The sequence below is a fragment of the Periplaneta americana genome, chromosome 11, assembly GCF_040183065.1.
Source record: "Periplaneta americana isolate PAMFEO1 chromosome 11, P.americana_PAMFEO1_priV1, whole genome shotgun sequence".
Lineage (NCBI taxonomy): Eukaryota > Metazoa > Arthropoda > Insecta > Blattodea > Blattidae > Periplaneta > Periplaneta americana.
Genome location: NC_091127.1, coordinates 144269787 through 144286084, shown reverse-complemented (window position 1 = coordinate 144286084; position 16298 = coordinate 144269787). Strand labels below are relative to the sequence as shown.

At 35.2% G+C, this 16298-nt stretch overlaps 2 protein-coding genes across 3 annotated transcripts in view; one reads left to right on the top strand and one right to left on the bottom strand.

Annotated features, from left to right (window-relative positions):
- Positions 1-16298, bottom strand: part of LOC138709386 (neurobeachin-like protein 1) — a 686489-nt gene that overhangs the window by 20176 nt on the left and 650015 nt on the right. The gene's annotated exons all lie outside the window — the stretch shown is intronic.
- Positions 6608-8743, top strand: LOC138709402 (larval cuticle protein A2B-like). The gene is made up of 2 exons (XM_069840142.1): positions 6608-6764; positions 8130-8743. Exons 1-2 carry the CDS (start codon positions 6753-6755, stop codon positions 8664-8666), a joined length of 549 nt encoding a protein of 182 aa, XP_069696243.1. The 5' UTR covers positions 6608-6752; the 3' UTR covers positions 8667-8743.

The following is a 16298-nucleotide window of genomic DNA, read 5'->3' as shown; positions in this document are numbered from 1 at the left end:
ATACTTCCACTCGGTAATGAGTTTTGGAATAATATTCTGGGGAAATTCCACAGATAGTAACAATATATTTCTATTACAAAAAAGAGTAATTAGAATAATAGTAGGTGCCAAATCTAGGGAATCGTGTAGGACTATTTTCAATAAACTACAAAATAATGCCCATGGCTTGTCAGTATATCTTTTCGTTAATAGTCTTCCTCGTATGTAATCGTGAAAACTTTGTAACTAATTCAACAGTTCATAGCATAAATACACGTCAAAAAATGACTTTCATACTCCATCGGCAAGTCTATCGTGCTATCAAAAAGGAGTGCGTTATATGGCAGTAAAAATTTTTAATAGCCTCCCTATAGATATAAAAAATGAAACTCAAAACATAAAATTATTTAGGGCCAAATTAAAGAAGTACCTAATTTCTCACGCCTTCTATTCTGTAGGTAAATTCATGACATTCAATAACACTTCATAAAATTGATACTAAAACTGTGTGTTGTACTAGTAGACTATATTGTAAATCTCGTCTGTATATATTTCATCTAGACTGTGACTATAAATTAAAATTTTATAATAGTATTAAGTTTTTTGACTTGTTCCATATTCTAGCTGTAAGCATGTATGAATACCATGGAATGTTAATAAATACAATACAATACAATACAGTTCCTAACGGGAAAAGCTGGTATGTCAAATAGCACACAGAAATTTTCAGTAATAATACACAACAAAAACGATAATAGGTATATGTAACGTTAAGTGCTTATTATACTCCGTTTCATTATGTCTGGTAGCGAAGTAAACAATGCCAGCAGAGGAAGGGAGAAGGATAATTGGAGGATTCCGTGCAAAAAGGAGGTAGCTCCACTTTTACGTAGTTGTGGAAAGCAACTAAAACATTCTAAAAAAAATTCCAATTTTAATTGAGATTATTTCCTTCCTTAGAGTATGTCCTACGTACCTAGGAGTGTCATTTTATCACTCATTTATTACAATCAGTAATTGAAGAAGGTAAAATATAAACAAATAATGGAGTTACTCCCTTTATGCAATAAAATTGGATATAACTAGCCACACTTTGCACTGAATACACTGAACATAATATATACACGGAGTAAACGTAAGTAATGTCATTAGGTCTAATTTTATTTCAGGGGGTTACTCTCTAACATATTTCAAACAAAAAAGTTTAACACAATTTTGCTCGTTTTGCTTCCTTTTCTAGATAAAAATTATTTTATATGAAATATTACAGAGCTTGTTTTGGAAAAACCATTGATTTAATTCCCAATACGCTCAGTCAATTTAAGAGAGCAGTGTATTATGATAATAAATAATTGAAAGAATTGCAGTTTTGTCCTTTAAATGTAAGAAATTTGATGCGTACAAATGTAATATTAACTTATTATCATAATACACTTCTCTCTTAAATTGACTGAACAGTTCGGGAATTAAATCAATCGCTTTCCCAAAATATGAAATATTTCATATAAAATAATTTTTATCTCGAAAAGGAAATAAAAACGAGCAGAATTTTATTCAACTCCTTTGTTTGAAATACCCTCTGAAGGCCACCGGCGTGACTCAGTCGGTTAAGGCCGGGCGCGGGTTCGATCCCCGCTTGGGCTGATTACCTCGTTGGGTTTTTCCGAGGTTTTCCCCAACCGTAAGGTGAATGCCACGTAATCTATGGCGAATCCTCGGCCTCATGTCGCCAAATACCATTTCGCTATCACCAATCTCATCCACGCTAAATAGCTAGTAGTTGATACAGCGTCGTTAAATAACCAACTTAAAAAAATAATAACCCTCTGAAATTAATGACAGAATTCACGGTCATTCTGTATATTACGAGACTCGCACATTAAGAAGTTTTATGAAGAAATAAAGTAACAAAGTATACCGTCTCTCTTTTCTTCACAAGAGATGAGTGAATATCTCAGAAATTTACTTTCGAGATAGCACTCCAGATTGCAGGAGAAAAGTGAAGTCTTGTCTCCCTCCACTAGTAACCGCAGCCGTGTCCTCCCATATTACTTAAGAGTATAATCTTCTGCACACTACCTGGTGTAATAATTACTTTGTTGTGTTTAAACTGACACAATTGAGGAATGTTTTAATATACTGCAGTAATAATCCCATATCACAGTCACGCATGTGAATTTAGTGCAGTTTGGCATGCATGTGAGAGCGCATCTTTATAAACTTCATTTCAATGTGGCGTGACGTGGCAGTAGAGCTGCGACAGAAAGCAACAACTCTCACGAGATGCAACACACTGAAGTTCAACGCAGCATCTCTTTCCTTCTCGTGAGACAACTTTGCAAAAATAATATCAAGTGCAGTACACGGTATTATCATTATTATTATTATTATTATTATTATTATTATTATTATTACCGTTACAAGTAAAAATCTTCTTGATTTGGTTTTTACTAATGTCAATAACAGTACAGTTAAACTTGCCGATCACTCTTTAGTTTTAGAGGATATTTATCATCCATCTATCTCTATTTATATTGAAGTAAATTTATCGTTACCGGAACACTGTCATATCAGTTCATACTTAAATTATTCTCAAGGTGATCATCTGTATCTTTCTTCTATTCTATACAATTATGATTGGACTAGCATATATCAGACTACTGATGTAAACACTGCTGCAAATTCCTTGTCTCAAATTATAAGCAATGCTATATCTCTTTGTGTCCCTGTCACATTTGTTAAAAAATCGCACTATCCTAAATGGTTTTCAAACGAATTATGTCAGGTTATTAAGAAAAAAAATAAAAGCCCATAAAAATTACAAAAAATATAAAACTGATCATCATTATCAAATTTTTTCTAATTTTAGAAAACAAGTCAAAGCCATAATTAAATCCGATAAATTCAAATGGCTACAATCAATTGATGATAACCTAAAGCATGAACCAAATAAATTTTGGAAATATGTAGAAACGTTTCGAAAAACTAATAGCAATCCCACAGAATTAATAATAAATGGCGTTCACATCACAGATGAAAAAGAAATTGCAAATGCATTTGCTAGTCAATTTAAATCTGTTCAACAAAATAGTAACTCTAATTTCATTACTTATGATTCTAACATTACTGACTGTTTGCCCCTGCCTAAAATTACATCCGATGATGTAACTAAAGTTATTAAAAAGCTAAAGCCTAATAAATCTAATGGTACAGATAGCATTCCTAATTTTATAATCGAGGGTTGCTCTAATATTTTCATACCCATTTTAACTTTTTTATTCAATCTTAGTTTAAAAACAGGAATTTACCCATCACTTTGGAAGGAAGCATCCATTATTCCAGTTTTTAAAATTGGTAATAAAAACAGTGTTACTAATTATAGACCCATTTCTATCCTAAACAATTTTTCTAAAATTTTTTTAAAAATTATTCACAAACACATTTCATTTTATGTCAAAAATAAGATCAATCCGGCCCAACATGGATTTACTAGAGGGAAATCTACTACTACTAATTTAATTTCCTATCTCAATCTAATTATATTTATACCCATTCGTTAAGAATGCTTGGTATAATTAGGTCTATAACTTATTCTTTTTCCACTCCTATGTGTTTATTAATTTTATACTATACGTTGGTTAGATCCAAGCTTGAATATGCATCTCATCTATGGAACTCCATTACTTCCACTGACTCGGCTAAATTGGAGAATATTCAAAGAAAATTTATTTCCTTGTGTACTTATAGATTTTTACCAAATTCCGATTATAACTATGAGATCAAATGCAAATATTTCAATTGCGGTAGTTTGTTCACCAGACGTCAGGATCTTGATTATTAATTTTTTTGTAAAGTCATTAAGGGTGATATTGATTGTGAATCTTTCATAAACAATATCAGTCTTCGTATTCCAGCTAATGGTTTAAGATTTCATAAATTGTTTTATAATAGGAATTCTAAATCTCTGTCTCCGGTCTGCAGATGTATTAAATATGCTAATTTGCATGGATTCAACTTGGATCCATTTAATGTGTAGTATATCTTTGAGTTTTAACTCACTGATCTAATTTTAATAATTATTTGTCCATTTTTTTCCTTACATTTGGTCAATTGATTAATATAGACTATTCCATTATTTCAATTATCTTATTGTATAATTTTATAATTTTTATTTGATCTATGATTGTTGTAGACTATTATATTGTTTGTATTTCATCTCATTGCCATTTTCTATCATTCATTCTCATCATCATCTGTTGTTTTGTTCTCTTTTGTATCGTGCTAAACTTTAATTGGCCTTGTGCTGTTGTTTTGCACGTTAATATTCTAAATAAATAAATAAAATTATTATTATTATTATTATTATTATTATTATTATTATTATTATACCTGGGAGCAACAGTAAATCTAAATGATACTCGGGAGAAATTAAACACAGAATAAATATGGGAAATGCCTATTATTATTCGGTTGAGAAGCTTTTGTCATCTAGTCTGCTGTCAAAAAATCTGAAAGTTAGAATTTATAAAACAGTTATATTACGGGTTGTTCTTTATGGTTGTGAAACTTGGACTCTCACTTTGAGAGAGGAACAAGGTTAAGGGTGTTTGAGAATAAGGTGCTTAGGAAAATATTTGGGGCTAAGAGGGATGAAGTTACAGGAGAATGGAGAAAGTTACACAACACAGAACTGCACGCATTGTATTCTTCACCTGACATAATTGGGAACATTAAATCCAGACATTTGAGATGGGCAGAGCATGTAGCACGTATGGGCCAATCCAGAAATGCATATAGAGTATTAGTTGGGAGGCCGGAGGGAAAAATACCTTTGGGGAGGCCGAGACGTAGATTGGAAGATAATATTAAAATGGATTTGAGGGAGGTGGGATATGAAGATAGAGATTGGATTAATCTTGCTCAGGATAGGGACCAATGGCGGCTTATGTGAGGGCGGCAATGAACCTCCGGGTTCCTTAAGAGCCAGTAATAATAATAATAATAATAATAATAATAATAATAATAATAATAATAATAACAATAATATTTAAAATGAAGAAGGGTTTTGACCTTAACATATTTCTTCAGACTGGTTACCTATTATTATCATGATCATTAATTAATTAAATCCAGTATCAGAAATTCACAAACATTCGCATTTTCAAGCAATGTGATTAACACTATATCCAGTCTAAAACCTTCAACTCTTTGCTTAGCATATTACCAAAGTCTATTATATTTATATGGAAATTCTACAATCAGAACCACATTCCAAGACATTCATCCATTCATAGTTTTCTACTCAAGGCCAGGTCTTTCACTGTAAATCCAGCTTTCTCCAATCTTTCCTATTTTCTGCCTTTCTCTTTGTCTCCGCATATGATCCATAGACTACATCTTAATGACGTCTATCATCTGGTATCATCTTCTGCCCAAGCTTTCTTCCCGTTCATCATTCCTTCCAGTGCATCCTTCAATAGGAAGTTTCTTCTCAGCCAGTGACCCAAACAATTCCCTTTTCTCTTCCTCATCAGTTTCAGGAACATTCTTTCATCACCTTCACTTTCCAACACAGCTCCATTTCGTATTCGTGGTTGTCAAGTTCACACGCTCCATTCTTCCCCATATCCACATTTCAAATGCTTCTAGTCGCTTCTCTTCACTTCGTCGTTAATGTCCATGTTTCTGTCCCATACAATTCCACACACGACAGAAAGCACTTCACTAGTCTCTTCCTTATTTTTTTTCCAAAGGTACGCAGAAGATGCAACTTTTTCTATTAAAAGCTTCTTTTTTCCATAGCCATCCTCCTTTTGACTTCCTGGCAGCAGCTCATGTTACTGCTTATAGTACACCCCAAGTATGCAGCTGTCCACTTGTTCTACTGCCTCGTTTCGAATTCTTAAATTTACCTTCTTTATTTTTATTCCAATAACCATGGTCTTCCTCTTGTTTGCATTTACCTTCATCCCATACTGTCCAGAGCTATTATGTATTTTTTTATAATTTTAATAGGTTATTTTACGACGCTTTATCAACAGCTTAGGTTATTTAGCGTCTGACTGAGATGAAGGTGATACTGCCGGTGAAATGAGTCCGCGGTCAAGCACCGAAAGTTACCCAGCATTTGCTCATATTGGGTTGAGGGAAAACCCCGGAAAAAACATCAATCAGGTAACTTGCCCCAACCGGGAATCGAACCCGGGCTACCTGGTCTATCGTGTAGCTATAGTAGCATATTCTTTAGTATCATCTCCTATTTTCCTAACAACGCTGTATCATCAGCAAATCTTATGCACTTTATGACAAATGCGTAGTAAAACTACGTGAACACGTCTTCAGCATTGTTGAAGTAGGTGTTAATTGAATAGCCATTTAGGCCTATATACACACTTAAAAGTATCAGAACAATATATTAAAATGGATACAAACATAAATAATTTTATCGCTAATAAATCGCATACATTAATAATGGAACAGAACGAACAACATACCGACTAGATTGAGACAGAACTGGTAATTAAACAGCATGATTTATGATAATTAACTTAGTACGCGGACAGGGTTCAAAGACAGAATTTCGGGAGTCGGTGCGCGGCAGACCGAGCGACCTTTATTCGACGACATCCCTCGGGTGACCGGTTGAACGGGTCGGGGGCGCAATATTGGGCGGAACCCGCCTCATGGCCCACTGTAATTAAAGACACTGAACTTTTCCGCTATAAAAGATCGCTGCGACAGCTGTACAGCACAGTAGCAAATCAGCACACAACATGGCATACAAGGTACAGTATCAGCTTATGGTTACATTCGTAGACTTACTACAGGTATCAGGAACATGTAATCCAGACTCAATGAATTTCTCAGTTAAAGAATGTGTTACAAAGTAAATTATATTTTGTGAATAATTGTTAGGGCAACATTAACGGCAAACTAATTTAGACAATGTTATAACAGACACCAAAATAATATTTGGCTAATTAGTATCACGTGTTGTGATGTCAGTAATAACATTTTATGAAGATTTCAAAGAAAATCGTTTTTAAACATTTACGTTACGTTGTAGACAAAAGTAACTACTATTTCTGCTGACAACTGATTTCTAACATGGAACGTTTAAGTGGGTACCTATTCGGGAAAAATTTCGGTTACCACTTCTGTAATATTCTACGCGCATCTCGCTCATAAGCGGCAGCGCGCCGATGCAAACCGCAACACAACATTATTTTAAAATAAAATGAAGTTCGGATATCATCGTATATGTATATTAAATATTACTGGTGGCTAGAGAAGAGAAGGCTGCATTTATCTTTTTGTACTGGTTGCGATATTCATTAAAGTTCTTTCTTTTAAGATTAGGCTAAAAAAGGTTCTCATCGAGTGGTGTTCTATGATTGTTTGAAATCACTTCAATGTTCCACCCAATTATAGGGATTATACGATTCCTCTGACATATTTTTTAAATAACTCATACACTTCCCTCATGGCGATGAGGCGATAATACTGTAAAAATGACGGAATTAGAATACAGTGGATTCCGCTTAATAAGACTATTTGGAGCCATGCGTTTTGGTCCAATAAATCTGCATATTAGGACCAAGCTTAGAGGAACAAATACAGTACACGTCAATATATGTATCTAATTCCGGTTAACAGGACCAGCCGAATTATTGGCCCAAAACATACTGTCCCTATGTGGTCCTATTAAGCAGAATCCACTGTACATGGGAAAAAAGTACTCCGAGCAAATTTTATCCATAGGTACTTGAATATATAAAAAATTTAAAGACTCTGTAAGGGTAAAACGCAGAATCTTTTAGTAAAATGCTGGAAATTTACTGATAGAGTATATACTGGACCCATTTACATTGAAATAGTTATAGAAAATAATGTAATGTTTCCTGCAAAAGAAGTTGATTTCTCTGTATAGACCATGAATGTCAAGAACCGGCACAATATTTCATGAAGAGCGATGTTTGTACTATATATTGCTGAAAAGTGACCCTTGTTCGATTTGTATTGTTTGTAGTATGAGCACGTAATACAGGTGTTTTGACATCCTTGGTATAGACCATGCATGCAGTAGTGAAATAAATAATATCGTAAAATGATTTATGCAGAGAGTATGATATTTGTGTTTTACTGTACAGCTCTTCGTACTCGCCGCCGTCGTGGCCGTCGCCAGGGCCGGTCTCATTGGCGCCCCCGCCGTCGTGGCCCCTGGAGCTCCCCTTGCTAGTGCCTATGCCGCCCCTGCCGCCTATGCCGCCCACGCCCCTGTCGCTTATGCCGCCCCTGCCGTCGCCAAGGTCGCCGTAGACACCGACTACGACCCCAACCCCCAGTACAGCTACGCCTACGACATCCAGGACGCTCTGACCGGTGACTCCAAGGGACAGCAGGAGAGCCGCAGCGGAGACGTCGTCCAAGGCAGCTACAGCCTGGTGGAACCCGACGGCACCCGCCGTACCGTCGAATACGTTGCCGACCCTCTCAACGGATTCAACGCCGTCGTTCACCGTGAACCCGCCGTGGTCGCCGCCCCCGTCGCCAAGGTAGCCGCCCCCGTCGCAGTCGCCGCTCCCGTCGCCAGGGTAGCCGCCCCAGTGGCCGCCGTCGCCGCCCCTGCCTATGGTGGTCTTGCTTACGGACGCGGATATGGTTACGCTAGCCCCTACTACGGCTAAAATCGCCGGCCAGTACAAACATTGTCTTTCATCTCCATGTCAATTCGTTTATCGCCAATAAATCATATTACAAACTAGTGAACTCTGTTTCCCGACTCCTTTCACTTCCAGTTAATCACGCAGCCACGATCTTGATAACGAAAAGCTGCCTCGCAATATTGTTGCAGCAGTTCAATGTCTTCGCGGTTGGTTCCACTCGCAATGAGGACAGCATTTCCACCGTCTCAGAATTAAATTTAGTTCAACTCTTGGATCACCATGCCGAGCAAGTGTGGGACCTCACCAATGGGTACACATTTTCCAACTACAAACAATTTTAGTCAAAAAGATTGACGGAATGTTTAAAATTAATACATTTTCGATCCTAATGATCACTGTATTGAAATGTAAACGGTATGGTACTTATCTACCCTTGGGAGAAAACAATGCAGTTTCTATCCAAATTTTAAAAACTCTTTTTTCTCTGATTACTTGACACATAATTAAGGACTTCCACACAAAATACACCCCACAAATATTTTTGGAAGGGCAGGAAGGCAATTTTTACAGCGAAAACTTATTTTTTTTTTTGTTTTAGTCCTTGGCCCACAGTTGTTATGTTAGAACAAAATTTATTTCACTGTCTTACTCCTAAAAGAACACAGAATAAGCTGTGAAAACAGTTTTTCCCTATCTTATTCCATTAAACAAATGTTATTTTATTTTTTTTTTAATTTCAAACATAAAAATAAAAATTTAAGATCTTGAAGTTTAAAATTACGATAACGTTCTTAAGCAGTAAGACACTGTTTGTAGTTTGGCACTTAGCTACGTTAATCAGCTTCATTTTTATGCAAGAATAATGGAAATATCTCAATTCTAAGTGCACTTTGTGTTGAGATTAGTGTTGTAAAATGCTGTAAAACTAAACATGGGAGAAAAATAATCTACATTCTGAGGGTATCAAAAATTGTAAAACCAAAGATACAGCTTTCTGACTGTATGAAAAATAATACAGTCAAACTCTACCGGCAAATTCGAATTTTTATTACACGAAAAATATATAAAATTGACAGAATGTGACGGATTGACACTTGCAGAAATGCACTTCCAGTTTAAAGAAAGGGTGCTTCCGGTCAATATAAACTCAACTAATTAATTATCCAAACATCCTAGAGACAAAACTGATATATTTTTGAAAACTAGAAAGTTCAAGCTTTCAGATGACATAAAAATAAACAAAAATCAAATTTTTAAGGGAAATAAAAATTAAGAGTAGATGAGTAGGTACTTAACAGTGAAAAAGTTTTACGAGGTTTCAACAACACATTGCTGCTCATGAAATAATACTACAAAAGTAAATTCTTCGTAGTTCTGGAAAAATCCAAAAAGCTGTGAAAAAATTTACCATACCAAAGATTTAAGTATCCGATGAATATTATATTGTTTTTATTGTCCGGTACAGTCCGTCTAGGCACTGTCAGTCACTGCATTACTTGAGGAGGTACCCACTCCACCCCTCACTGCGATAGGGTTGTGCAGGTTGCATTTCTATTACATCACAAGTTCGTGGCGTTAGGCAACTACTGGTGTAAGAGAACAGTAGGACTGACATCCATAGTGCTACAAATGCCGACTGTGTGCAAAGATGGCAGCCTTAACTTTCAGCTATCCTGTGACATATACAGGCTGGAAGTGAAAGGACCTTGGCGCTTGAAAGAGACGATAGGGTACACGTAAATTAATAGAAAACTTATATATTACGTTTTGTGATTAAATGCACGATTAAATACAACTATTTTTAACAAAATAATCTGCCCGCAATGAGGGTGACCATAAAGATCCAGAATAAAAGCACTACAGAATAATTTAGAAAGACAAAGAGATTAAATACAGGAATCGTTTAGTAAAACATTCAGAGAAATGCAAACCCAATAGAATCATCAATGGCCAAAATATAAATGGTAATGTAATATTTGGATTGAATCCTTAAGAATATTCAACAAAATTTTTTGAATTTCAAAAAATCGGAAACCGAGTGTTTTTAAAATATTGCATGTGAATTTAGGAAGTGTGCCACGCGGACCAAACAAAAGACCAGAAACACTCCACTGACTAGTGGGAATGTTATATTTCTCACTTAGGTAAGGGATGCAGGACTCATAAATGGATTTCTTCTCCTCATCAACGTATTGTGCCTGCAGGGCATCCCTCTCAAATCGGAATGTAGGATCAAGAACTATTCCCTTAGATTGAGTCCTGTGGATGGCTACAATATCTGCTCTTCTGTTCGAATCCAAGGATGAAATGCAGTAGATCTCCTCATTTACCTCCCATCCGCGACGCTTGAGGACATCAGCAATACCGGTCCTGGCCTTACGGTGTCGATTGTTGCGCAGCAGCTCCGTTTTTCGACAGAATCCCAACACGTGACCAAGAGTTTCCGTCTCGTTGCAGCCAGGATGGCGACAACGGGTTGTGTTGAAACTTCTGCCGGGCACAGATCTAACCGCAGATACATTGCTGGACATTTTAATTGCATTAATGTATTCTGAAATTGATAAATTTGCTTTTGAAGACATCCATGAATTTGCCTGAAAAATGAAATTTAAGTTTGAAGTTTGAACAGTCCGGCAACATCGTCGCTAATACAATGTACACGTAATACAGATGTAAGAGGTCAACGAACTCGCTGAGTCTCCGTACGTAAGCTGCATTCTTTCGAGACGTTGCCATTCGCTCGCTTCGTGCAATGGCTTGAATTTAGAGGTTTTTAAAATTAAATTTACACGAAAATCGATCATGCTATTGAAATACGCCAAAGGAAGAAATTATTCTTTATTAGATTTCCTATTGATATGGACAAAAATCACAATCCTACTCGCGATTGTTACCGAATAAGAGGTTGTTAAACATTTGGGGGAAATTTTTTTTTTCCGAAAAAAAAAAACCTATGATCTTTCCACCAATATGGTATTATAGTTTTCTGTTACATATAACGAGCTATTCGCTCTGGAAATCTGCAAGACTATGTTACTTCCACCCTGTATATGCATAACTTAACTTTTCATAACAGTACGCATGTGAGTTGCCTCGGGGTGCCAAGAACTGTGCCGCAAAGGAGAAATAAAACTGTACGCACGTCTAGCACTTGCTACTCGTTACCGCGAGTATGTAATAAATCTCCGTCAAGGTATTTAAACGTCAATCGTAGTTTCAGCCAGCGCTCGTTGGCTGCTGACATCGATCATTGAAATTCATGATCCAGAAAGAGAGTCCACTCGCATACAAATCTTGCCAATTTGAGTGATTGCCTCATATTACGAAACCGTTACCTAACAGACTGGTGAAAGCATTTCTCTTTCCTTCAAGAATACAGGTTTAAGAATCGTTATGTGGGGTCATGGAAAAAGAAAGACAACCTTGTCAAACGATTAAAATAACCCTGTAAAGTTGACAAACCTGTCTCTGATATCAAGTGGAATTCCACAGAACCTGACCTTGAAAACAATTTGACATTGATGTAAGAATTATATAAATTATAAATTAACTGGTACAGGGGTAACGATCAGCCGCTACGCCTCTCCGCCTCCAGGCTGTACACAATCTCATCTCTCCGTAATTTAAAAACCCGTTAAACAGCACACAATTAATCATTATTCCGTTTACGTAGTTAGTAATAAAACTGTTATTTAGGTAACTTCGTGTCAAATGAATTATGTACAACCATAGTCCAACAGCTGTCTTTCTCTTTGAAAAATCACAAACCTCCCATCATATATTAAGGGGTTAAGTAAGGCTTACAGCAGTAAATTTTTTGGAAACATTCAACATTTTTTTCCTCTATTACTGTATCTTGTACAATAATGAAAATTGGTATGTGTAAAACACTACCCTTCTGCTATATGAAAATAGTACATTATGCATCGAGCCTATAATGGCAGTAATTAAGACGCGAGCATGTTTGTTTATGAAACCAGCGCAAGCGAGTTTCATAATTTTCATACGAGCGTCTTAATTACCATTATAGGCAAGTTTCATACGACTTTTTATGCTCAACCATATTTCTAACTTGAAATTATTCATAAGTAGATTATTCATGTTATGATTATCTAAGTGAAGAGCGGAACTGACCTTCTAAATTGTGAGATGTGCGCAGACTTGAAAGTATTGATTTTTTCCGAGGGACGAATATCATTGACCTTGATATAATCTAGAGAATAACATGAACATTAATATTGATATAACCTGGAAATTGATTTAGAATTGAAAAACGAGATGACAAATTGAATTTATTTGAATATTATTTACAATTAACGCTAATTATTATAGTAACAGAACATAACCTTCTGCGACAGTATTGGATTTCCAGCCCCCGTGACGTTTCGCTAATTGTCTTTCGATTGCATATCGATACTTGCGGTTTTATAATGGTACAATGGTGATTTCTCATTGGCTGAACAACTGAACTATAATGAATAGGTGTACTTTAATGAGGTGCATTAAAGGGCTACTACCAGGTGTATAATTACTACATTTCGGCATGGTCAAGCATAAAAATATTTTAAAAAAAATTTATATTTTATTTTCAAAATTCAAAGTTACTGTGCAGTGATGAAGTGTTTCCCCCATAACTCATAAACTTGTTAACTTTTTCGTGTTTTCTCTCTTTTATTTTATTGCTGGAACTCATTTTTACAATATCATGCTCTTTCAACTACATTCCTTAATAAACAATATTTTTTTTATTTTGTGTTAGATATTTGACCATTTTCTAAAATGAATTTATTTTTATCAGACAATCTATCAAAGGTAGAGAAGTGATTTTGCATCATATTGTAGATATGACATGCATAAATACACACAAAAAATTTCATCACAGAATGTTGGATACTTTTTGAGTTATAAGAGAAACGCTTCATCATTGCACAGTGAACTTCGAATTTTGAAAAAAATAAATAAATTCATTATTGTACAAGATGGAGTAATGGAGGAAAAAAAATGTTGAATATTTCCAAAATTTTACTCCTTAAAGGAAAGAAAACTCAAAGTCCTGTACCTGCACAGGCTAATTCAAGTCATCAGTGGATTTTTTTTAGTTAATGACGCTGTATCAACTACTAGGCTATTTAGCGTCGATGGAATTGGTGATAGCGAAATGTTTGGAGAGATGAGGCGAAAAAATCGCCACAGACTATCTGACATTCGCCATATGGTTGGGGAAAACCTCGGGAAAAACCCAATCAGACATCAGTGGACGAAGAGATTATGTAACAAATATTACCGGTACCACAGATAAATGACACTTTCAGCCATTAAAAAACAGTTTTGCATCTACAACAAACGTCCTTCATCCTCTTTGCATTTCTATATTCTACGACAAGACAAACTGAAATAAAGTACACTGCGAAAGCACACTTACATCATCTTCATTCACTAAGGAAACTCAAATTTCACAAAAATGTTACATAAATCCTTCATCCGCTAATGCATTGAATTATAATTCTCCATGTTGAAGCTTTCGTACACTACTTTTAACACTTGAATATAAATAATTGATTAAATGGCGATCTTACTCGTGTTAATTATGTAAGCATGTGCGGCTTACAGCTGTTTCGGTGCTACATGGAAATCCTACACATACAACCCAAAAACCAAAAACTCAACACACTAGAACAACATGAAATATACAGACACACTAAAACACACCCTAATCAAATACTCAACACACAGATCAATTTCAGAACACACACACTATTTGACTCAACTCTTCATCACACGAACGCATCCACACAACAGGCAGCGAAGTTGAGATGACGTCGAGACACAGAAGGCTCTGAGGATGCTGTCAAATAGCACCGAAACAGCTGGAAGCCGCACATGCTTACATAATTAACACGGGTAAGATCGCCATTTAATCAATTATTTATAATTCTGATTCTGGTGAGCAATAGAAATTCCAACCTGAAAAGTGAATATTTTGACTTAGAAATGTCACAGTTGTTTTGAAACTGGAACAGTGATGGACATTAACTCATCTGTAACATCCGTGACAAAATGTAACGTCCGTGACATGGAGAGAAAAACTATAAAATATTTATCAACTATGTTCTTGTTAACTAATTGGATGCCATGAGATTTGCATAGCTTTCACATGGACACTATGAGAATGAATGTCTTTTTGCTTGAGGCAGAGACCTGAGTTTTACACTTTTTGTTAATAAGATGTGAAGTGAGTTCACAAATCTTGTAACATCCATGACGGAACCTTTTCTTTATTTTCTGCAATAATAATAAATTTTATTCAAACAACTTTTTTTCTAGTTATATACAATAAAAGCAATTTAATACAGTTATATGAACACTTTTTAATGACTGAATAAAATTAATAAAATCGGTTAAAAACCAGACATGTTTCGGAAGAATGCTCCGTGGTACTACCACTGAAGATGGAGGAGCATTCCTCCGAAACATGTCTGGTTTTTAACCGATTTTATTAATTTTATTCAGTCATTAAAAAGTGTTCATATAATTGTATTAAATTACTTTTATTGTATATAACTATCCTACTCATGAACACTGTTGCATCTGACCTAACTAATGTAATTTAACTTTTTTTCTGTAAAATGATAATCTAAATTGATTATAATAATAAAAGTTGACAAAAGTCATTTTATTTTGAATAGACAGCAGTTTGAAAATAGTAAAAATATAACATCCGTGATAACTGGAATTGCTATATAGTGATCTTTCAAAGCAATTCGAATAGATATTTTTTAACTCGAAATTTTACTTAAAGAATGTTTAGATTCGTAAGATTATTACAGGAGTACCTTACAATCATTATTCCGACATGAACATTTATAGGAACACAATAATCACAAAGTTTTATTTACCATTTCATCTTGTGTAAGAAATAAAATTAGAAAGAGAATAGTTAGAGCCGGCTTGGCTGAATCCCTAATGGATATTTTTCATAAATGAAGACCGGTTAATTTTTTTACTAAAATAATCATACATGGCGTGTCAAAATGATGTCAGCAATTATAAACATTCATTGTACGAAAGCTATTAAATACAACAGTATGAACTTTGGATTACTCAAAACAATAATTCTAATACGACTTTACCTTGCTTATACAAGTTCAATTTGCACACTATGTGCAACAGACCAACTTTGAAATGTTAAAGGTTTCTTGACACACCGAAACCAACTACGGGTTCTACCAGAAGTTTAAGTTGATGTTTCACTCCTGTCCTTATACTTATGTGAAATTTCCTAATATTTATAAAGGGATCAAATACCTATAAAAAATGAAGTTTCTTTTTACTGAAAATGCAATCTCTCTATCTTTCAAACTGCGGATGATATAACAATTACTTTCTTTTGTAGGAAAAACATTAATTACTCCAGAATGGATGTATCAAGTATCACTTTTATCACTGGAATATATATTTTTTTTGCGTATATATGTCCACCAAAACAAAATATCGAACAAACTAAATGCAGAAGGAAAAACGAGGCCACTACTTCCAGCCATAAAACCACATTTATAAATAATCTGCAAGCTCAAAAAGCAAACACATTTATCCTACTGAACAGAATTATTGAGACGCTAGCGTTCACATGATTAAACGCAGAATAAATATGGT